The sequence below is a fragment of the Oenanthe melanoleuca genome, unplaced genomic scaffold (assembly GCF_029582105.1).
Source record: "Oenanthe melanoleuca isolate GR-GAL-2019-014 unplaced genomic scaffold, OMel1.0 S011, whole genome shotgun sequence".
Lineage (NCBI taxonomy): Eukaryota > Metazoa > Chordata > Aves > Passeriformes > Muscicapidae > Oenanthe > Oenanthe melanoleuca.
The window spans coordinates 1-25,333 of record NW_026612660.1 but is presented as its reverse complement, the minus strand read 5'-3'; the positions used below and the strand labels follow the sequence as shown (position 1 = coordinate 25,333).

Genomic DNA, 25,333 nt, shown 5'->3' with positions numbered 1-25,333 from the left:
CCTGCTGCAAAAATCCAACCCCGTTTTTTTTTTTTTGGGGGGAGGGAAGGACAAAAGGGACAAAAAGTGACAAATTCTGAGAGGAGGAGGGGGTGACAAAAAATTTGGGGTGACCCCAAAACATTTGAGGTGACCCCAAAAAACTGGAGGCGATCCCAAAAAATTTGGGGTCACATGAGGCGACAGCAGCGCTGCTTTTCGGGGGGGGCGTCGTCAAGCGGCGCCGTGAGGCGGAGCAGGGGCGGGTCCCCCGTGTCCCCAAGGGTGTCCCCAAGGGTGTCCCCAGTGTCCCCAAGGGTGTCCCCACTGTCCCCAGGGCGGGTTTTGGGGTTTTTTTGGGGGTTTTTGGGGTCGCTGTTCTGGGATTTGGCGGCCGCCCGGAGCCGTTTGAGGTCGGCCAAGGTGTGGGGGTGGCTTTTGTCACCGTGAGGGGACGCTGGGGACGTTGGGGACACCGCTGGGGACACCGGGGAGGTGGCGGAGCCGTTGGGGTGAGGGGACAGCGAGGGGGCGTCCGGGGGTGGCAGCGGGGAGGGGACCTGAGGGGACACAAAAAGGGGGAGGGGGGACAATGGGGACAGTCAGGGTGATGTCACCAGTGTCACCTCCCAGTGCCACATTTGTCATTTTTGTCACCTCCCACTGTCACCAGTGTCACCCTGACAGTGAGTGTGCTCTCCTCTGACATCCACAAGTCTCTGATGTCACCTCCAGGTTGTCCCCAGTGTCCCCAATGTCCCCCATGTCACTCACCCCCAACGTCCCCAATGTCCCCAGTGTCCCCAAACCCCTGATGTCCCCAATGTCCCCAGTGTCACTCACCCCCAATGTCCCAAATGTCCCCCAATGTCCCCATTGTCCCTCATTCCCATGTTGTTCCCAATGTCCCCAATGTCCCACATTGTCCCCAGTGTCCCTCACCCCAATGTCACCCCAGTGATGTCCCCAATGTCCCCTGATGTCCCCAGTGCCTCTCACCCCAATGTCCCCAAGGTCCCTCATCCCCAATGACCCCAATGTCCCCAGGGTCCCTCACCCTCGATGTCCCCAAGGTCTCTCGTTGTTCCCAATGTCCCCAATGCCCCCCGTGTCCCATGTTGTCCCCAAGGTCCCACATTGTCCCCAATGTCCCTCATGTCCTATGATGTCCCCAGTGTCCCTCCCCGTGATGTCACCCCCAGTGATGTCCCGTGTCCCACATCCCCACATTGTCCCCAATGTCCCCAAAGTTCCCCCCACTGTCCCCAAAGTTCATCACCCAATGTCCCCAGTGTCCCAAATTGTCCCAAAGTCCCTCCCCCAATGTCACCCCCAATGTCCCCAATGTCCCTGACCCCCACAATGTCCCCAAGGTCCCACAGTGTCCCTCACTCCTATGTCACCCCTGATGTCCCCAGTGTCCCTCACCCACAATGTCCCCAAGGTCCCATGATGTCCCAAAGTCCCTCAGCCCCAATGTCCCCAAGGTCCCACAATGTCCCCAATGTTCCCCATTGTCCCCAGTGTCCCTCCCCTCGATGTCACCCCCAATGTCCCCACTGTCCCTGGCCCCACATTGCCCCCAAGGTCCCGCACTGTCACCAGTGTCCCCAAGGTCCCTCACCCTCCATGTCCCCAAAGTCCCCAAAGTTCCCCCCACTGTCCCCAAATTCCATCACCCAAAGTCCCCAGTGTCCCACCGTGTCCCCAAGGTCCCACAATGTCCCCAATGTCCTTCACCTTCAATGTCCTCAATGTTCCACATTGTCCCCAGTGTCCCTCCCCTCGATGTCACCCCCACTGATGTCCCCAAGGTCCCTCAATGTCCCCCATTATGCCCAATGTCCTTCACCATGATGTCACCCCCATTGTCCCCAAGATCCCTCACCCCCAATGTCCCCAGAGCATCACGATGTCCCCAAGGTCCCACATTGCCCCAGAGTCCCCCACACCAATGTCACCCACAGTGATGTCCCCACTGTCCCTAACCCCCACATTGTCCCCAAAGTCCCACAATGTCCCCAAGATCCCTCACCCCAAACGTTGTCCCCAGTGTCCCTCACACCAATGTCACCACTGATGTCCCCAGTGTTCCTGACCCCCACGTTGTCCCCAATGTCCCATGATGTCCCCAGTGTCCCTCACTCTGATGTCACCTCCAATGTCCCATGATGTCCCCAAGGTCCCTCATCCCAGATGTCTCAATGTCCCCAATGTCCCCAGTGTCCCAATGTCCCTGATGTCCCTGATGTCCCCAATGTCCCCAGTGTCTCCAATGTCCCCAGTGTCCCCTGCAGTGTCCCTGACCCCAGTGCTGGCCGTCCCCTCCGGTGTCCCCTTGTCCTTGCTGTCCCTGCATCCCTGACCCCACTGTCCCCAATGTCCCCAGCAGCGTCCCCAGTGCCCCCAATGTCCCCAATCCCCACAATGTTTCCAATGTCCCCAATGTCCCCAAAAGCCCCAATGCCCCCTCAGCACCCTCAACGTCCCCAATGTCCCCATTCCCCCAATGTCCCCATTCCCCCAATGTCCCCAAGTGTCCCCAGTGTCCCCATTGTCCCCAGTATCCCCGGTGTCCCCAGCAGTGTCCCTGACCCCGGTGCTCTTTGGTGTCCCCTTGTCCTCGCTGTCCCCGTGTCCCTGACCCCAGTGTCCCCACTGTCCCCTGCAGTGTCCCCAGCAGTGTCCCCAATGTCCCCACTGTCCCCAGCAGTGTCCCCAGCAGTGTCCCCAGCAGTGTCCCCAGTGTCCCCACTGTCCCCAGCAGTGTCCCTGACTCCGGTGCCCTCCGCTGTCCCCTTGTCCTCGCTGTCCCCGTGTCCCTGACCCCGGTGTCCCCAGCAGTGTCCCCAGCAGTGTCCCCAGCAGTGTCCCCGGTGTCCCCAGCAGTGTCCCCAATGTCCCCGGTGTCCCCAGCAGTGTCCCCAATGTCCCCAGCAGTGTCCCCAGTGTCCCCAGTGTCCCCAGCAGTGTCCCCAATGTCCCCAGCAGTGTCCCCAGCAGTGTCCCCACTGTCCCCAGCAGTGTCCCCAATGTCCCCACTGTCCCCAGCAGTGTCCCCAGTGTCCCCAGCAGTGTCCCTGATCCCGGTGTCCCCAGCAGTGTCCCCACTGTCCCCACCAGTGTCCCCCATGTCCCCAGCAGTGTCCCCAGTGTCCCCACTGTCCCCAGCAGTGTCCCTGACCCCGGTGCTCTCCGGTGTCCCCTCGTCCTCGCTGTCCCCGTGTCCCCCTCGCTGCCACACGAGCGCCTCGCGCTGCTGCTGCCGCCGGTACAGGCTGGAGCGCTCCGACAGGCTGGCCCTGCGCACCACCTTCCTGCAATTAACGGGAATTAACGGCATTAATTAACGGTAATTAACGGCATTAATTAATGGGGATTAACGGGAATTAACGGGGATTATGGGGATTAACGGGGATTATGGGATTATGAGGATTTGGGGAGTTACAGGGATCTCCGACAGGCTGGCCCTGCGCACCACCTTCCTGCAATTAACGGGAATTAACGACATTAGTTAATGGGAATTAATGGGAATTAATGGGGAGTAATGGGGATTAATGGGGATTATGGAATTATGGGGCTATAGGATTATGAGGATTTGGGGAGTTACAGGGATCTCCGACAGGCTGGCCCTGCGCACCACCTTCCTGCAATTAACGGGAATTAACGGCATTAATTAATGGGGAATTAATGGGGATTAATGGGGATTATGGGGATTAATGGGGATTATGGGATTATGGGGATTTGGGTGAGTTACAAGGATTTCCAACAGGCAGGACCGGCGCACCACCTTCCTGCAATTAGAGGTAATTAATGGCATTAATTAATGGGATTAACAGGGATTAATGGGGATTAATGGAGATTATGGGGATTAATGGGGATTAATGGGGATTAATGGGGATTTGGGATTCCAGAATTATGGGGCTATGGGATAATGGGATTATGAGGATTTGGGGGAGTTACAGGGATCTCCAACAGGCTGGCCCTGCGCACCACCTTCCTAAAATTAACGGTAATTAATTGGATTAATTAACGATTATTAATGAGAATTAATGGGGATTAAGGGGATTAATGGGGATTAATGGGGATTATGAGATTATGGGGATTTGGGGGAGTTACATGGATTTCCAACAGGCAGGCCCAGCGCACCACCTTCCTGCAATTAATGGTAATTAACAGTGTTAATTAATGGGATTAACGGGGATTAATGGGGATTTGGGATTATGGAATTATGGGGTTTGGGATTATGGGATTATGAGGACTTGGGGAGTTACAGGGATCTCCGACAGGCTGACCCTGCGCACCACCTTCCTGTGATTAATGGTAATTAATGGCATTAATTAATGATTATTAATGGGGATTAATAGGGATTAATGGGGATTATGGGGATTAATGGGGATTATGGGATTATGGGGATTTGGGGAGTTACAGGGATCTCCAACAGGCTGGTCCTGCACACCACCTTCCTAAAATTAATGGTAATTAATTGGATTAATTAACGATTATTAATGAGAATTAATGGGGATTAAGGGGATTAATGGGGATTAATGGGGATTATGAGACTATGGTGATTTGGGGGAGTTACAGGGATTTCCAACAGGCTGGCCCTATGCACCACCTTCCTGCCAATTAACAGGTAATTAACGACATTAGTTAATGGGAATTAATGGAAATTAACCTGAATTAATGGGGAATTGGGATTATGGGATTACAAGGAATTTGGGATTTATGGGATTATGAGATAATGGGGTTTTGGGGAGTTACAGGGATTTTGGACACGCTGGCCCTGTGCACCACCTTCCTGCAATTAATGGGGTAATTAGTGGCATTAATTAATGGGAGTAATTAATGGGAACTAATGGGGATTTGTGATTATGGGGATTATGGGGTTTCTGGGATATCTGGACTATGGGGATTTCAGGAGTTACAGGGATTTTGGACATGCTCCCAGTGTCACCAGGGCCATGGGGACACAACCTCTGATCCCCATCAGTGTCACCAGTGTCACTCCAACCCCTCCCAGTGTCACCAGGGCCACGGGGACCCTCACCCAGTGACTCCCAGTGTCACCTCAATCCTCTCCCAGTGACCCCCAGTGTCACCCTGACCCTCCCAGTGTCACCAGGGCCACCCCAATCCTCTCCCAGTGACTCCCAGTGTCACCCCAATTCCCTCCCAGTGACCCCCAGTGTCACCCTGACCCTCCCAGTGTCACCAGGGCCACCCCAATTGCCTCCCAGCATGTCCCAGTGTCATCCTGACCCTCCCAATGTCAGCAGGGACATTCCAATCCCCTCCCAGTGACCCCCAGTGTCACCCTGGTCCCTCCCCAGTGTCACCATGGCCATGGGGACCCTCGCCCAGTGACTCCCAGTGCCACCCAAATCCCCTCCCAGTGACCCCCTGTGTCACCTCAATTCCCTCCCAGTGACTCCCAGTGTCACCCTGACTCTCCCAGTGTCACCTTAATCCCCTCCCAGCACCTCCCAGTGCCACCCCAATCTCCTCCCAGCACCTCCCACTGTCACCCTGACCCTCGCCCAGTGACTCCCAGTGTCACCCCAGACCCCTCCCAGTGACCCCCAGTGTCACCCTGACCATTCCAGTGTCACCCTGATCCCTCCCCAGTGTCACCATGGCCATGGGGACCCTCGCCCAGTGACTCCCAGTGTCACCCCAGACCCCTCCCAGTGACTCCCAGTGCCACCCTGACCTTCCCAGTGTCACCATCGCCATGGGGACTCTCACCCAGTGACCCCCAGTGTCAGCTCGAACCCCTCCCAGTGACTCCCAGTGTCACCCTGACCCTTCCAGTGTCACCCTGATCCCTCCCCAGTGTCACTATGGCCATGGGGACCCTCGCCCAGTGACCCCCACTGTCACCCCAATCACTCCCAGTGACCCCCAGTGTCACCCCAACCCCTCCCACTGACCCCCAGTGTCAGCTCAAACCCCTCCCAGTGACTCCCAGTGTCACCCCAATCCCCTCCCAGTGACCCCCAGTGTCACCCCAATCTGATCCCAGTGACTCCCAGTGTCACCCCAATCCCTCCCAATGACCACCAGTGTCACCCCAATCTGATCCCAGTGACTCCCAGTGTCACCCCAATCCCTCCCAGTGACTCCCAGTGTCACCCCAATCCCTCCCAGTGATTCCCAGTGCCACCCCAACCCCTCCCAGTGATTCCCAGTGTCACCCCAATCCCTCCCAGTGATTCCCAGTGTCACCCCAATCCGATCCCAGCGACCCCCAGTGTCACCATGGCCACGGGGACTCTAATCCAGTGTCCCCAAGTGTCACCCCAACCCCTCCCAGTGACTCCCAGTGTCACCCCAACCCCTCCCAGTGACTCCCAGTGTCACCCCAGTCCCCTCCCAGTGACTCCCAGTGTCACCCCAACCCCTCCCAGTGACTCCCAGTGCCCCCAGTGTCCCCCCCGACCCGCGGCTGCCGGCGCTGGACGTTCTCCTCTGCAGCAGCGATTTCTGCTTCTCCTGCGATTTCAGCACGGCCGCGCGCTTGTGCTTCAGCTCCAGCAGCTTGGCCCGCACCTCCTCATCGCCACACACGTCTGGGACAGCACAGAAATGCACCAAAATGGCACCAAAACAGTGCCAAAATTGCACCAAAGCAGCACCAAAACGGCAACTGAACCTCACCAAAACGGCACCGAAATGGCACCGAACTGGCACAAAACAGCACCGAAATGTCAGCAAAATGTCACTGAAATGGCACAAAAATGTCACTGAAATGGCACCAAAATGGCACCAAAATGTCACAAAAACATCACCAAAATGTCACAAAAACATCACCAAAATGGCACGAAAATGTCACTGAAATGGCACCAAAATGGCACAAAACAGCACCAAAAGAGCACCAAAATGTCAGCAAAATGTCACTGAAATGTCACTGAAATGTCACGAAAATGTCACTGAAATGGCACGAAAATGTCACTGAAATGTCACAAAAATGGCACTGAAATGGCACCAAAATGTCACTGAAATGGCACCAAAATGGCACCAAAATGTCACAAAAACATCACCAAAATGACACGAAAATGTCACTGAAATGGCACCAAAATGTCACAAAAGCATCACCAAAATGGCACCAGAAGGTCATCAAAATGTCACCAAAACGGCGCCAAAATGTCACAACACAGCACCAAAACAGCACCAAAATGTCAGCAAAATGTCACTAAAATGTCACTGAAATGTTACCAAAACGGCACTAAAATGTCACCAAAATGTCATCAAAATGTCACTGGAACATCACCAAAATGGCACCAAAATAGCACTGAAATGGCACCAAAATGTCATCAAAATGTCACCAAAGTGGCACCAAAGTGGTACCAAAATGTCACAAAAACAGCACCAAAATGTCACCAAAATGTCACAAAAACAGCACTGAAATGCCACCAAAATGTCACCTAAACATCAACAAAATGTCATCAAAACATCACCAAAATGGCACCAAAGTGGCAATGAAATGGCACCAAAATGTCAGCGAAATGTCACTAAAATAGCACCAAAATGTCACCAAAACTGCACCAAATTGGCACCAAAATGGCACTGAAATGGCACCAAAATGGCACTGAAATGCCACTGAAAAGTCAGGAAAATGTCATCAAAATGGCACCAAAAAGGCAACTAAATGTCAGCAAAATGTCACGGAAATGTTATAGAAATGTCACCTAAGTGGCACCAAAACGGCACCAAAATGTCACTGAAATGTCACCAAAATGGCACCAAAATGGCAATGAAATGGCACTGAAATGTCACCAAAATGGCACCAAAATGTCACGGAAATGTCACTGACATGTCAGAAAAATGTCATCAAAATGGCACCAAAACAGCACCAAAACAACATTGAAATGTCAGCGAAATGTCACTGAAATGTCACCAAAATGGACAGAAACTGCACTGAAACAGCACCAAAATGTCACCAAAACTGTACCTAAACATCACCGAAACAGCACCAAAACATCACTGAAATGTCACCAAAATTCACCAAAACACCACCTTTAAAACATCACTGAAATGTCACCAAAATGCCACCAAGAAGTCACCAAACAGCACCAGAACCTCACCACAACCACAAAATCACCACACTGTCACGGAAACACCACCAAACCGTCATGAAAATGTCACTGAAATGTCACCAAAATGCCACCAAGACCTCACCAGAGTGTCCCCAAACCTCCTCCCTCCCGTCCCCATCTCCCCTCACCCAGCGGGGTCTCGTCCAGCCGGGATTTGGCGCTCAGGTCGGCGCCGTGCGCCACCAGCAGCTCTGCCAGCGGCACCTGGGGAAATGGGAAAGGGGAAATGGGGTGACACAGCTGTCACCAACCCCCCCAGTGTCACCCTGACCCTCCCAGTGTCACCCTGATCCCCTCCCAGTGTCACCCTGACCCTCCCAGCCACCAGCAGCTCTGCCAGCGGCACCTGGAGAACGGAAACGGGGAAAGGGGAAATGGGATGGGATGGCACGGCTGTCACCAACCCCCCCAGTGTCACCCTGATCCCATCCCAGTGTCACCAGTGTCACCCCAATACTCCCCCAGTGCCACCCTGACCTTCCCAGTGTCACCAGTGCCATGGGGACCCTCTCCCAGTGATCCCCAGTGCCACCCCAATCCCCTCCCAGTGACCCCAGTGTTATCCCAAATCCCTCCAGTGACTCCCAGTGCCACCCCAATACCCTCCCAGTGACTCCCAGTGCCACCCTGACCCTTTGAGTGTCACCATGGTCATGGGGACCGTCCCCAGTGACTCCCAGTGCCTCCTCCTCCCCCACCCAGTGCCACCAGTGTCCCCCAGTGTCACCACGATCCCCTCCCAGTGCCCCGTTCCACCCCAATCCCCTCCCAGTGTCACCAGTGCCACCTTGACCTTCCCAGTGTCACCATGGCCATGGTGACCCTCACCCAGCGACCCCAGTGTCACCCTGACCCACTCCCACTGCCCCCCAATCCCCTCCCAGTCCCTCCCAGTGCTCCCAGTCCCCCCAGTTTCTGTCACCTGTCCCCAGCAGTGTGCAGTGGCTCCCACCCTCCCAGTCCCCCCAGGTCCCTCCCAGTGCCTCCTGCTCCCCTCCCAGTATCACCAGTGTCAATACTCTCCTAGTGACCCCCAGTGCCACCCCAATTCCTTCTCAGTGCCCCCAGTGCCCCCTAGTCCCTCCCAGTCCCTCCCAGTATCCCCAGTTTGTCCCACCTGTCCCCAGCAGGCAGCTGCGTGCAGCGGCTCCCACCCATCGCGGTCCCTGCAGTCGGTTCCCAGTCCCTCCCAGTATCCCCAGTCCCCCCAGTTTATCCCCCACCTGTCCCCAGCAGGCGGCTCCCAGTGCCCCCCAGTCCCTCCCAGTATCCCAGTCCCCCCAGTTGCTCTCACACCTGTCCCCAGCAGGCGGCTCCCAGTGCCCCCCAGTCCCTCCCAGTATCCCCAGTCCCCCCAGTTTATCCCCCCACCTGTCCCCAGCAGGCGGCCGCGTGCAGCGGCTCCCACCCGTCGCGGTCCCGGCAGTCGGTTCGCGCTCGGTGCTGCAGCAGCAGCTCGGCCGCAGCCTGGAACCCGTGAGCAGCGGCCACGTGCAGCTGTGACAGTGGGGACACGGGGGACATTGGGGACATGGGGGACACGGGGGACATTGGGGACATGGGGGACAGTGGGGGGATTGGGGGGACTGGGGACATTGGGGACATTGGGGACAGTGGGGACATGGGGGACATTGGGGACATTGCAGGGATTGGGGATACTGGGGACAGTGGGGACATGGGAGACATTGAGGACATTGGGGACATCGGGGGGGATTGGGGGGACTGGGGGGAATGGGGACATTGGGGACATTGGGGGGATTAGGGACATTGGGGACATGGAGGACATGGGGGACATTGGGGACACTCGGGGGGAATTGGGGACATTGGGGACAATGGGAACATTGAGGGTATTGGGGACATCGGGGACATTGTGGGGATTGGGGACATTGGGGACATTGGGGACAGTGGGGACATTGGGGGGATTGGGGACAGTGGGGACATTGGAGACAGGTTTGGGGACAGGTTTGGGGACAGGACCTCAAAGCCCTCCCAGAGACCCCCAGTGCCACCCTGACCCTCCCAGTGTCACCAGTGTCACCCAAACCACTTCCAGTTCTCCCCAGTGTCACCTCAACCACAACCCCTCCCCCCGCATTGTCCCCAACTCCTGCCACCCCCACTGTCCCCAAGACCCCGGAGCCACCCCCCAATTGTCCCCAACCCCAGTGCCAACCCCATGTCCCCAGTGCCACCCCCCCAGTGCCACTGTCCCCAGTGTCCCCACACACCAGGGTGGCCCCGTGTGCCCCGGGCAGGTCCAGGTCGGTTCCATCCCGGATCCGATCCCGAATTTCCTGGATCATGCAGCGCTCCGGGGCCGCGCGCGCCGCCTCGATCTGATCCTGGGTGATCCCTGCATTTATGGGATTATTATGGGATTATTATGGGATTATTATGGGATTATTATGGGATTTTTGGGATTATGGGATTAATGGGGTTTATGGGATCCCAAATTTCCCGGATCATGCAGTGCTCCGGGGCCGCGCGCGCCGCCTCGATCTGATCCTGGGTGATCCCTGCATTTATGGGATTATTATGGGATTATTATGGGATTTATGGGATTCTTATGGGATTCTTATGGGAGTTATAGGGTTATGGGATTAAAGGCATTTATGGGATTTATGGGTTTATGGGATCCCGAATTTCCCGGATCATGCAGCGCTCTGGGGCCGCACGTGCCGCCTCAATCTGATCCTGGGTGATCCCTGCATTTATGGGGTTGTTATGGGATTTATGGGATTATTATGGGATTATTATGGGATTATTATGGGATTTATGGGATTATGGGATTAATGGGATTTATGGGATCCCGAATTTCCCGGATCATGCAGCGCTCCGGGGCCGCACGCGCCGCCTCAATCTGATCCTGGGTGATCCCAGCATTTATGGGATTAGTATGGGATTATTACGGGATTTATGGGGTTATGGGATTTATGGACTTTATGGACTTTATAGGATTTATGGGATTAATGGGATTACAGGATCCTGAATTTCCCAGATCATGCAGCGCTCCAGGGCTGCTTGCGCCGCCTCGATCTGACCCTGGGTGATCCCTGCATTTTTATTTTAATTCCATAAATCCAATAATCTGATAATCCTATAATCCCATAAACCACATAATCCCATAAACTACATAATCCCATAATCCCACGAGTCCCATAAAACCCAATGGCCGGTGATTTGGGATTATGAGATTATTAGATTTATGGAATTTATGGGATTATTGGGATTTATGGGGTTTTGAGATTTAAAGGATTTTGGGGTTTTGGGGAGTTACAGGGACTTTGGACACACTGGAACTGTGCACCGCCTTTCTGGCAATTAACAGGATTAATTAATGGGAATTAATGGGAATTAACAGGATTATGGGGTTTATGGGATTATTGGATTTATGGGATTATGGGAATTTCAAGAGTTACAAGGATTGCTGATAGGCTGAAATTAATGGGAATTAAAGGGAAATAACACGAATTCAGATTTACAGGATTTATGGGATTTGGGATTAAGGGATTTATGGGATTGTTTGATTTATGGGATTTATGGGTTTATGGGATGCCCTGGGATTAATAGGATTTATGGGATTAGGATTGTTGGGGTTATGGGGTTGATGGTATTTATGGGATTATGGGGTTTGGGAATTGTGGGATTTATGGGATTATGGGATTTCTGTGATTACAGGGATTGGGGGAATTATGGGATTTATGGGATTTTGGGGTTGGGAGGTGTTCTGACACGCTAGAACTGTGTCACCTTCCTGCCAATTAACGGGATTATTATGAAATTAATTAATGGGAATTATTAACTGGAACAATTACCAGGATTTATTAATATTAATTATTAACAGGAATTGTTAATGGGAATTATTACTAGGAATTATGGGATTAAGGGGGATTATGGGAATCACAGCGATTTTCTGGCTGATGAGAATGATGGGAATTCTGAGAATTAATAGGAAAGAACAGGAATTCAAGAATTAACAGGATTATTAATGGGTTTAAGTAACGGGAATTAATGGGAAATAACAGCAATTTGGGTTTATGGGGTTACCAGGAATTTGGGATTTATGGGATTTTTGGGTTATGGGATTGCAGGATTTATGGGATGATGGGGTTATAGGATGATGGGGTTATGGGATTATTTGGATAATGGCATTATAGGATTATCAGGTTATAGGATTTATGGGTTTATGGGATAATGAGGTTTATGGGATTCGACTTTCACAATCCCACCAATCCTAATCCAAATAAATCATAATCCCACCAATCCTAATCCCACAAATCCCAATCCCACCAATCAATTCTGTCAATCATAATCCCATCCATCATAATCCCACCAATCACATCCATCATAATCCCATCAATCCTAATCCCACCAATCATAATCCCATCAATCCTAATCCCACCAATCAAAACCCCATCAATCACATCCATCACAATCCCATCAATCCTAATCCCACCAATCATAATCCCATCCTAATCCCATCAATCATAATCCCATCAATCCTAATCCCACAATCATAAACCCATCAATCAATCCTAATCCCACCAATCAAAATCCCACCAATCACATCCATCAAAATCCCACCAATCCTAATCCCACCAATCAGAATCCCATCAATCACATCCATCACAATCCCATCAATCCTAATCCCACAATCATAATCCCATCAATCCTAATCCCACAAATCCCAATCCCAGATCCTGATCCCAATCCCTAATCCTAATCCCAATCCCTGATCCTAATCCTAATCCATGATCCTAATCCCAATCCTAATCCCAATCCCAGATCCTGATCCCAATCCTAATCCAATCCCAATCCCTGATCCTAATCCTAATCCCAGATCCTAATCCCAATCGCTAATCCTATTCCCAATCCTAATCCCAATCCCTGATCCTAATCCCAATCCCTGATCCTAATCCCAATCCTAATCCCAATCCCTGATCCTAATCCCAATCCCTGATCCTAATCCCAATCCCAGATCCTAATCCCAATCCCTGATCCTACCAATCAAAATCCCATTAATCACATCCATCATAATCCCATCAATCCTAATCCCACCAATCCTAATCCCATCCTAATCCCACCAATCAAAATCCCATCAATTACATCCATCATAATCCCATCAATCCTAATCCCACAATCATAAACCCATCAATCAATCAAAATAGCATCAATCATAATCCCACCAATCAATCATAATCCCACCAATCAATCATAATCCCACCAATCAATCCCACCAATGAATCAATCCCATAAACGGGGATTCTGGGATTCCTGGAGCTCCCTCACCCTGGCCGGCCATGGCGCTCTCCAGGCAGTCCAGCGTGGCCTCGTCCTCGCACAGGTCGTACGGCATGTTCCCGTCAGAGTTCAGCGCCAGCAGGTCGGCGCCGCTGCGGCCATTAATCAATCAATTAATTAATTAATTGGGGGATTATGGGATTGTGGGATTATGGGGTTTGTGGGATTATGGGTATATGGGATGGCTGGGGATTCGGGGTTTGTGGGATTGGGGGATTATTGGATTATGGAGTTTATGGAATTTATGGGATTGTGGGATTATTGAGGCTATGGGATTGTGGGATTAATGGGATTATGGGATTATTGAATTTATGAGATTATTTGGATTATAGGATTATAGGATTTGGGATTTGTGGGATTATGGGGCTTGTGGGATTATGGGATTTAGGGATTATTGAGACTATGAGACTAATGGATTAATGCGATTATAGGATTATGGAATTTTTGATTAATGGGATTATAGGGTTTTGGGATTTATGTGGTTTATAGGATTATGGGATTATGCGATGCCCGGGGATTCATGATTTCTGGGATTGGGGGATTATGGGATTATGGGGTTTATGTAATCAATGGGATTATGGGATTATTGAGACTATGGGATTGTGGGATTAATGGGATTATGGAACTATGTAATTATTTGATTTTGAGTTTATTTGGATTATGGGATTATAGGATTTGGGATTTGTGGGATTATGGGATTTAGGGATTATTAAAACTATGGGAATGATGGATTAATGCGATTATAGGATTATGGAATTTTTGGATTAATGGGATTATGGGATGGCCGGGGATTCGGCATTTGCAAGATTAGGGGATTATGGGATTTATGGGATTATGGGATTTATGGGATTTAATGGGTTTGTAGGATTTATGGTATTATTTGGACTATGAGATTGTGGACTAATGGGATTATGGGATAATGGCATTATGGGCTTTATGGGATTATTGGGACTATGGGATTATTAGGATTAATGGGATTATTATATTATTGGATTATGGGATTATGAGATTAATCAGATTATCGGGATAGTGGGGTTTATGGGATTATGGAGTTTATGGGATTATTCAGACTATGGGATTGTGAGATTAATGGCATTAATGGGATTAATGGGATTGTGATGTTTATTGGGCCAATGAGATTATGGAGTTGATGGGATTATGGGATGGCCAGGCATTTGGGATTCTGGGATTCTGGGATTATGGGATGGCCAGGCATTTGGGATTCTGGGATTCTGGGATGGATCATGGGACGGCCGGGATTACCGCTGGATGAGCAGCTGCACCAGCGCCAGGTGGCCGCAGGTGGCGGCGGCGTGCAGCGGCGTCCAGAGCTCCGCGTCCCGCGCGTTGGCGTCGGCGCCGCCGTCCAGCAGCAGCCGCACCAGCGGCAGCGAGTCATCGATGCAGCACTGGGAATGGGATTGGGAACGGTGGGAACGGTGGGAATGGTGGGAATGGTGAGATTGGGAACGGTGGGGATGGTGGGGATGATGGGAATAGGATTGGGAATGGTGGGAATGGTGGGAATGGTGGGGATGGTGGGGATGGTGGGGATGGTGGGGGTGGGAATGGTGGGAATGGTGGGGATGGTGGGGATGGTGGGGATGGTGGGAATGGGAACGGTGGGAATGGCGGGAATGGTGGGACTGGGAATGGTGGGGATGGTGGGGATGAGAGGAATTGTGGGAATTATGGGAATGGTGGGAATGACAGGAATGGTGGGGATGGTGGGGATGGTGGGGATGGTGGGAATGGGAACGGTGGGAATGGCGGGAATGGTGGGACTGGGGGAATGGTGGGGATGGTGGGAATGGTGGGAATGTGGGAATGGTGGGGATGGTGGGGATGGTGGGAATGGTGGGAATGGTGGGGATGGGAATGTTGGGGAATGGTGGGGATGGTGGGAAATATGGGATTGGTGGGAATGGCGGGAATGGTGGGACTGGGAATGGTGGGGATGGTGGGAATGGTGGGAATGGGAATGGGACTGGGAATGGTAGGGATGGTGGGAATGGTGGGAATGGTGGGAATAGGATTGGGAATGGTGGGAATGGTGGGAATGGTGGGAATGGTGGGACTGGGAACGGTGGGGATGGTGGGGATGGTGGGAATGGGAATGGTGGGGATGGTGGGGATGGTGGGAATGGTGGGAATGGTGGGAATGATGAGACTGGGAATGGTGGGAATGGTGGGAATGGTGGGACTGGGAATGGTGGGGATGGTGGGGATGGTGGGAATGGTGGGAATGGGAATGGTGGGAATGATGGGAATGGTGGGGATGGTGGGAATGGTGGGAATGATGAGATTGGGAATAGTGGGAATGGTGAGAATGATGAGACTGGGAATGGTGGGAATGGTGGGAATTATGGGAATGGTGGGAATGGTGGGGATGGGAATGGTGGGAATGATGGGAATGGTGGGGATGACGGGAATAGGATTGGGAATGGTGGGAATGATGAGATTGGGAATGGTGGGAATGGTGGGAATGGTGGGAATGGTGGGAATGATGAGATTGGGAATGGTGGGAATGATGGGAATGGTGGGAATGATAGGAATGGTGGGGATGATGGGAATAGGATTGGGAATGGTGAGAATAATGGGAATAATGGGATTGGGAATGATGGGAATGATGGGAATGATGGGAATGGTGGGATTGAGAATGGGAATGATGGCAATAATGGCAATAATGGGAATAGCGATGGAATAATGGGGTTGGGAGTAATGGGAGGAATGGGAATGGAGTGGGAATGATGGGATTGGAATGGGAATAATGAGAATAAGAGGACTAAGGGTCATAATGGGATTGGGAAGAATGGGAATAATAGGAATTATGGGATTGGGAAGGGTGGGAATGATGGGAATGATGGGATTGGGAATGGTGGGAATACTGGGGTTGGGAATGGGATTTCACGGTCCAGGAGCAGCCGGACCAGGGGCAGGGAGTCATCGATGCAGCAATGGGAATGGTGAGAATGGTGGGAAAAATGGGAATGATGGGATTGGGAATGGTGGGAATAATGGGAATGATGGGATTGGGAATGATGGGGATGATGGGAATGATGGGGTTGGGAATGGGATTGGCAATAATGGGAAAAAGGGGGAAAAGGGGAACATGAGAATAATGGGAACAATGGGAATCATGGGAACCACGGGGAAAATGGGAATAATGGGATTGGGAATGGTGGGAATGATGGGAATGATGGGAATGGTGGGATTTGGAACAAGAATAATGGGAATGATAGGAACAATGGGATTGGAAATAATGGGAATGATGGCAATGGGAATAATGGGAATAATGGGAATTATGGGGATAATGGGAATAATGGGATTGGAAATAATGGGAATTATAGGAACAATGGGATTGGAAATAATGGGAATGATGGCAATGGGAATAATGGGAATAATGGGAATTATGGGGATAATGGGAATAATGGGATTGGAAATAATAGGAATGATGGGAATAATGGCAAGAATGGGAATAATGGGAATAATGGGAATAACAGGAATAAGGGGAATAGGACTAATGGGATTGGGAATGGTATTGGAATAATGGGAATAATGGGAATGGGGATAATGGAAATTATGGGAATATTTGGAATAATGGGAATAATGGAATTAGGAATGGGAATGACGGGACTGGGAATAATGGGAGTTATAGGAAGGGAAATACTGGGAATAATGAGATAGGGAATGTGATTGGGAATGAGAATAATGAGAATGATGGGAACAATGGGATTGGAAATAATGGGAATGATGGGAATGATGGGAATGATGGGAATGATGGGAATAATGGGAAAAATGGGGTTGAGAATAGGTTTGATGGGAATAATGGGATTGGGAATAATGGGAATAAGGGAATAATGGGAATAATGAGAATAACGGGATAGGGAATGTGATTGGGAATTGGAATAATGGGAATTATGAGATTGGGAATGGTGGGGAAAACGGGAATGATGGGGTTTAGAATTATGGAAATGATGGGATTATGGGATTTGGAATGGTGGGAATAATGGGATTGGTGGGATTGGGAATGGTGGGAATAACGGGAATGATGAGAATGATGGGATTGGGAATAATGGGGTTGGGAATGGGGATAATGGGAGTAATGGGAATAATGGGGATAATGGTAATAATGGGAATGGGAATCATGGGAATCATGGGAACCATGGGAAAATGGGAATTATGGGAATCATGGGAATGGGATTGGGAATAATAGGAATTATGGGAATACTAGGAATAACGGGAATAATGGGATTGGGAATGAGAATAATGGGAATTATGGGAATGATGAGATTGGGAATGGTCAGAAAAATGGGAATGATGGGATGATTGAAATAATGGGATTGGAAATAAGGTGAATAATGGAATTGGGAATGGGAATAACGGGAATTACGGCAATGGGAATAATAAGAAGAAGGGAAATAATGGGAATGGGAACAATGGGAATAATGGGAAAAACTAATAATGGGAATAATGGCAATTGGGAAAATGGGAATAACTGGAATAATGGGAATGATGGGATCAATGGGAATAATGGGAATAATGGGAATAACAGGAGTATTGGGAATAATGGGATGGGTTTTACCAGTCAACAGGATGGGAAGGGCCTGGACTTGGGATCACTGGGATTTGGGATCACCAATTAACAGGATGGGAAGGATGTGGAGATGGGATATTGGGATTTGGGATCAATGGATGGAGATGAGATGGAAAAAACCTGGAATTACCAACTAATTAACGGGATGGGCCTGGATTTGGGATCTCTGGGATCTGGGATCACCAATTAACAGGATGAGAAGGGCCTGGATTTGGGATCACTGGGATTTGGGATCATTGAAATTTGGGATCACTGGGATCTAGGATCACCAATTAACGGGATGGGAAGAACCTGGATTTGGGATCTCTGGGATTTGGAATCACCAATTAACGGGATGGGAAGAACCTGGATTTTGGATCACCGGGATTTGGGATCACTGGGATTTGGGATCACTGAAATTTGGGATCACTGGGATCTGGGATTACCAATTAATGGGATGGGAATGGACTGGATTTGGGATCACTGGGATTTATTGGGGTTGGGCTCTGGGATTTGGGATCACTGGGATTTGGGATCATCAATAAACGGGATGGGAAGGGCCTGGATTTAGGATCATTGGGATTTGGGATCACTGGGATTTGGGATCTGTGGGATCTGGGATAATCAGCAGACGGAACTGGGATGGAGAATCCCCCAGTCCGGGATATCCGAATCAGTTCACGGGACAGAAGGGACCCGGATGCTCCGGGATCCCGGGAACTCCGGGATCTGGGAATTCTGGGAATACCTGGTGCAGCGCCGTCAGCCCGTCCTCGTTGCACAGGTCGGGGCTGATCCCGCTCTCCAGGAACTGCCGGACTGCGGAGGAACGGGAACGGCATCGGGAATCCCGGGATTGGGAATTCCAGGATTTGGAATTCCAGGATTGGGAATTCCGGGCAGTGCTGCCAGGAATGCCAAAGGAAGCGCGGAGCATTCCCATGGAACCACGAGTGGATGCACCAGGGATCCCAATGGATCCAAGGAGCATCCCAATGGTGCTTCCAAGGATTTCAATGGGAATTCCAAGGATTCCAATGGAACCACGAGGAATCCCAACGGTGCTTCCAAGGATTCCAAAGAGAATTCCAAAGTTTCCAGTGGAAGCAACAGGAATTCCAATGGATCCGTGGAGCATCCCACTGGCAATTCCCAAGGATTCAAATGGAACCACCAGGAATCCCAATGGTAATTCCAAGGATCCCAAAAGGAATTCCAAGGATTCCACTGGCAATTCCAAGGACTCCAATGGCAATTCCAAGGATTCCAAAGGGAATTCCCAAGGATTCCACTGGCATTCCCAAGGATTCCAATAGAACCACCAGGAATCCCAATGGATCCGTGGAGCATCCCGACAGCAATTCCAAAGATTCCAGTGGAACCACCAAGGATTCCACTGGCAATTCCAAGGATTCCACTGGCAATTCCCAAGGACTCAAATGGAATCATCAGGAATCCCAGTGGCAATTCCAAGGATTCCAATGGCAATTCCAAGGATCCCATTGGAAACACCAGGAATCCCAGTGGATCCAAGGAGCATCCCAATGGCAATTCCAAGGATTCCAATGGAACCACGGGGCGTCCCAGTGGTAATTCCAAGGATTCCACCGGCATTCCCACGGATGCCAATGGAACCATCTGGAATCCCAGTGGCTCTTCCAAGGATCCCAATGGCAATTCCAAGGATTCCAGAGGCATTCCCAAGGATTCCAATGGCAATCCCAAGGATCCCAGTGCAAATTTCAAGGATTCCAATTGCACTTCCAAGGATCCCAGTGGAACCATGAGCATCCCAATGGAACCGCCAGGAATCCCAATGGTAATTCCAAGGATCCCAATGGCAATTCCAAGGATTTCAGTGGAATCACCAGGAATCCCAATGGTGCTTCCAAGAATCCCAATGGCAATTCTAAGGATCCTAATGCAAATTCCAAGGATTCCACTGGGAATTCCAAGGATTCCAATGGAAGCACCAGGGATGCCAATGGATCCAAGGAGCGTCCCAGTGGCAATTCCAAGGATCCCAGTGGTGCTTCCAAGGATTCCAATGGGAATTCCAAGGATTCCAATGGAACTACCAGGAATCTCAACAGCAATTCCAAGAATCCTGATGGAACCACCAGGAATCCCAATGGATCCATGGAGCATCCCAACGGCGCTTCCAAGGATTTCAACGGGAATTCCAAGAATCCCAATGGCAATTCCAAGGATCCAAATGGCAATTCCCAAGGATTCCAATGGAGCCCCCAGGAATCCCAGTGGCAATTCCAAGGATCCCAAAGAAAATTCCAAAGTTTTCAGTGGAAGCACCAGGAATCCAAGTGGATCCATGGAGCATCCCAATGGCAATTCCAAGGATTTCAATGGTAATTCCAAGGATTCCACAGGCATTCCCAAGGATTCCAATGGAATCACCAGGAGTCCCAATTGCACTTCCAAGGATTCCAATGGTAATTCCAAGGTTTTCAGAAGCACCAGGAATCCCAATGGCAATCCCAAGGATCCCACTGCCAATTCCCAAGGATTCCGATGGAATGACAGGAATCCCGATGATGCTTCCAAGGATCCCAATGGGAATTCCAAGGATTCCAATGGAACCATGAGCATCCCAATGGAACTGCTAGGAATCTTAATGGCGCTTCCAAATATTCCAATGGAATCACCAGGAATCCCAATGAGAGTTCCAAGGATTCCAGTGGCTATTCCAAGGATCCCAATGAGAATTCCAAGGATTCCACTGGCATTCCCAATGATTCCAGTTAAACTACCAAAAATCCCGATGGCAATTCCAAGGATTTCAATTGAACCACCAGGAAACCCAGTGGCAATTCTAAAGATTCCCATGGCAATTCCAAAGATTCCAATAGTAATTCCAAGGATGCCAATGGCAATTCCAAGGATCCAAATGGCACCATGAGCATCCCAATGGAACCACGAGGAATCCCAATGGATCCAAGGAGTATCCCAATGGCAATTCCAAGGATATCAATGGCACCATGAGCATCCCAATGGAACCACCAGGAATCCCAATGAACCCATGGAGCATCCCAACAGCGCTCCCAAGAATCCCAATACCCCTTCCAAGAATCCCAACAGAACCCCTCCAATTATCCCAAACACCTCCAATTCCACCACCACATTCCCACTCCCCCAAAATCAGAATTCCCAAAAAAAACCCAGGAATTCCAACACCCACCCACCTTCCTCGGCGTCGTGCCGGGCGGCCGCTTCCAGCAGCCGGACACTGGCTGGGAACGTCACTCGCTTCCCGTGGCCGCCGCTCTTCCTCCTCCTCCTCTTCCTCTCTCCTCCTCCTCCTCCTGCCTTGGGAATTCCCGGGATTTCCTTCTCTGCCTGTGCCCATTTCTTCAGCTGCTGGGCCCGGCGTTTCTGGGCGTGCCGGAGCCGCTCCGGCGTGCTGAGCCGGCAAACCGCCGGCATCTCCGCCAGCAGCTCCTGGTGCTCCGCCATCTTCCGGAATCCCCACGGAAAAATTCGGGAATGAGGGGTGGGAGCTGCAGCATCACCCTATCCTGAGGGTTTTCCCAAAATTTGGGGGTGGTTGGAGCTTGGGAAGCATCTCCTGCTTTTTTCCGAGGAGAATTCCCGGCGTCGGAATTTCCGTTTTCCCGCTCGATTCTCCCGTTTTCCCGCCTTCTGGAAGAGCTTCCAGTGGGAATGTTGTGAAGATTCCGTGGGATGAATTCTGTGGAAGGGGAAAACAAGGGATTGCTAAATCCAGGGAGAGGCTGGAGCCCAACCCGGTTTTCCCAGTTTGCCTAATCCAGGATTGACCTCGAATCCAACCGAAAAAAAAAAAAATTGGAATTTTTTTTGTTGTTGGTTTTTTTTTAGGGAACGGATCAGCAGGAATTTTGATCCAAAGGGGGATCCAGGAGAATTTTGGGTGTGGAACAGGAAAAAAAAAAAAAAAAAAAAAAAAAAATTGGTAAATCCAGGGAGAGGCTGGAGCCAACCTGGTTTTCCCAGTTTTCCTAATCTGGGATTGACCTGGAATCCAACAAAAAAAAAAAAAAATTGCTGTTGTTGTAGTTTTTTTTTTTTTTTTTTTTTTTTTGGGAATGGATCAGCAGGAATTTTGATTCAAAGGGGGATCCAGGGTGTGGAACAGGAAAAAAAAAATAAATAAAAAATCCGGGAGCGCCTCCGCCCCCACGGGCAGGGCCGGGCAGGACCAGGCGGGTTCCGGAGGATTCCGGCGGAGCCAGATTCCCAAACCTCCCTTCCCTCCCTGATCTGGGCAAAGTCCAGCCAGGGGAAGGAGAAAAAAATTCCCTTAATCCCAGGGTAAATCCCTTCAGAGTGCTGAGGGAAAAAATCCACGGCGAGGGGGGGTTGGAAAAGGGGAAAACTGGGGAGGTCGGGATCCCAGCAGAGCTAAATTTTGGGAATTCTCATGGAAAAACAGAGCTGGAATTCCCAACAATTTAAAAAAACATTCACAAATCTGAAATGCCATGAGACAACCACAAAATTCCGCAAAACAGCCCCAAAATTTATCGAAAAAGCCTCAAAATTCCTCCAAACAGCCTCAAAATTTTTCTAAATAGCCCTAAAATTCCTCAAAACAGCCCCAGAATTCCTCAAAACTGCCCATAACTACTCGAAAAAGCCCCAAAATTCTTCAAAACAACCCTAAAATTCTTCAAAACAGCCCCAAAATTCCTCAAAACAGCCCCAGAATTCCAGGAGTCGACCCAGCCGGGATCTCGGGATCCGGGAATTCGCCACCGGATCCCGGCAGGAAAATTTCCCTTTCAAATTTTTTCTTTCCAAAACCCAACTCCTGATCTTTTATTTATCAGGATTGACGTCACTCCGGGCTCAGGGACGTTCCAGGAGGGATTTGGTGTCACCAAGGTGCCACCCCGATGTCCCCAAAATGGGGAATTGTCACCTCTGGGGGACCTCAAATTCCCAAATCCAGAGGGGAGGGAGAAGGATCCTTCTCACAGCTGGGGGGTGTCACCAAGGGGACCCCAATGTCCCCAAGGTCACCTCAAATACCTGAATTTGTCCCCAAAACCCCCCTAAGGGGACCCCCATGTCCCCAAGGTCCCCCCAAGTCCTTGAATTGTCCCTAAAACCCTCCCTAAGGGGACCCCCGTGTCCCCAAGGTCCCCCCAAATCCCTGACCTTGTCCCCAGGGTCCCCCTGAGTCCCTGAACTTGTCCCCAAGGTCTCCCCAAGTCCCTGAATTTGTCCCCAAGGTCCCTCCTGAGAGGACCCAAATGTCCCCAAGGTCCCCCCAAATCCCTGAACTTGTCCTCAAGGTCCCTCCAAATCTCTGAATTTGTCCCCAAAACCCCCCCTAAGGGGACCCCCGTGTCCCCAAGGTCCCCCCAAATCCCTGACCTTGTCCCCAGGGTCCCCCCAGATCCCTGAACTTGTCCCTAAGGTCTCCCCAGGTCCCTGAATTTGTCCCCAAGGTCCCTCCCTGAGGAGACCCCAATGTCCCCAAACCACCCCCAGACCCCAAACCCCATCCCCACCCCCTGTCCCCAAGTCCCTCCTCACTCCAGAACCCCCCAAAACCCCCCTTGTCCCCAAAATCCCCTCACGATTCCCGCCATGTCCCCTCAGCCCCTCACAATTCCCGCCATGTCCCCTCAGCCCCTCACGTCACCGCCATTTTGCCCGGCCCCTCTCCAGCGCCCCCTTCACCCCCGGGTCGCTCCGCGGGGTCACCGCGCTGCCGCCACGCCCCGTTACCGGCTGCTGTCGCCTCGCTGTCCCCTCTTTGTCACCTCCTTGTCGCCTCCTTGTCACCTCCTTGTCCCCTCGCTGTCCCCGCCGCGGCCTCGGGCCCTGCTCGCCGCCGCCGCCGCTGCCCGAGGCGGGGCTGTCGCCATGGCGACGCCAGCACTTCCGGTGACGCCGGAAGTGAGTGAATGGGAACCCGGAAGTGTCCGGCGGTGCCGCCACACTCAAGATGGCGGGCGTGCCGTAGCGCCCCCTGGCGGATGGAGGGACAAGAAGGGGGAACGCCAAAATTTGGAATTTTGGGTATTTTTGGGGTGTTTTGGGGTCTTTTGGGGCATTTCGAGATATTTGGGATATTCTGAGTGTATTTTGGGGATATTTTGGGATATTTTGGGTTATTTTAGGTGTTTTTGGGGGTGTTTTAGGTGGTTTTGGGTTATTTTAGGTGTTTTTTGGGGGTGTTTTAGGTGGTTTTGGGCAGTTTTTGGAGATTTTTTTGAATGTATTTTGGGGATATTTTGGGATATTTTGGGGGGTTATTTTGGGTGTATTTTGGGATATTTTGGGGGGTTATTTTGGGTGTATTTTGGGAGTATTTTGGGTGTATTTTGGGATGTTTTGGGTGTATTTTGGGTGTATTTTGGGTGTATTTTGGGTGTATTTTGGGTGTATTTTGGGATATTTTGGGTGGTATTTCAGGTGATATTTTGGTGGTATTTGAGGTTTATTTTGGGAGGTATTTGGAGAATATTTTGAGAAATTTTGGGCGTATTTTGAGTGAATTTTGGGGAGATTTTGAGATTTTTTGGGGTATTTTAGGTGGGTTTTGGAGGTATTTTTGGGGTGTATTTTAAGATTTTTTTGGGGTGTATTTTGGGGTATTTTGGGGATATTTGAGATGCACATTGGGGTTTTTTGGGGGTATTTTGGATGGTTTTTGGGAGGTATTTTTAGGTATTTCGAGTGTATTTTTGGGATTTTTTTCAGATATTTTGGGTGCATTTTGGGGATATTTTGGGTGTATTTTTGGTGGGTATTTTGGAAGTTTTTGGGGTTTATTTTGGGGTGTATTTGGAGGATATTTTGAGAAATATTGCGTGTATTTTGGGGTGTATTTTGGGGAGATTTTTAGATATTTTGGGTGGTTTTGGGGGGTGTTTTAGGGGGTTTTTGGGGGTATTTTAAGATTTTTTGGGGTGTATTTTGGGGTATTTTGGGGATATTTGAGATGCACTTCGGGGGTATTTTTGGCCTATTTTTGGGTGTGTTTTGGATGTTTTTTGGGGGTCATTTTTAGGTATTTTGGGTGTATTTTTGGAAATTTTTTTAGATATTTTGGGTGTATTCTGGGGATATTTTGGGTATAATTTGGTGTCTTTTTTGGAAGTATTTGAGGTTTATTTTGGGGTGTATTTGGAGGATATTTTTAGAAATTTTGGGTGTATTTTGAGTGAATTTTGGGGTATTTTGAGATATTTTGGGGGTATTTTAGGCGGTTTTTGGGAGTGTTCTAGGTGGTTTTGGGGGGTATTTTAAGATTTTTTTGGGGTGTATTTGGGGATATTTGAGATGCACTTTGTGGGTATTTTGGGGGGTTTTTTGGGGTATTTTGGCTGTTTTTTGGGGGTATTTTTAAGTATTGCGGGTGTATTTT

At 50.4% G+C, this 25,333-nt stretch overlaps 1 protein-coding gene across 2 annotated transcripts; it reads right to left on the bottom strand.

Moving 5' to 3' along the window:
• Positions 1–23,852, bottom strand: PPP1R16A (protein phosphatase 1 regulatory subunit 16A). Of its 2 annotated transcripts, none has more exons than XM_056515600.1 (11): positions 23,689–23,852; positions 21,156–21,661; positions 18,704–18,774; positions 14,643–14,788; positions 13,368–13,471; positions 10,307–10,431; positions 9,450–9,575; positions 8,207–8,282; positions 6,422–6,551; positions 3,164–3,296; positions 1–539 (listed from the first exon to the last, which is right to left on the bottom strand). In XM_056515600.1, exons 2-11 carry the CDS (start codon positions 21,424–21,426, stop codon positions 171–173), a joined length of 1,551 nt encoding a protein of 516 aa, XP_056371575.1. In that variant the 5' UTR covers positions 21,427–21,661; positions 23,689–23,852; the 3' UTR covers positions 1–170. The 2 variants fall into 2 exon arrangements, with proteins under 2 accessions (XP_056371575.1, XP_056371576.1); XM_056515601.1 differs by having other exon boundaries at positions 23,724–23,852.
• Positions 23,853–25,333: the final 1,481 nt, after the last annotated feature.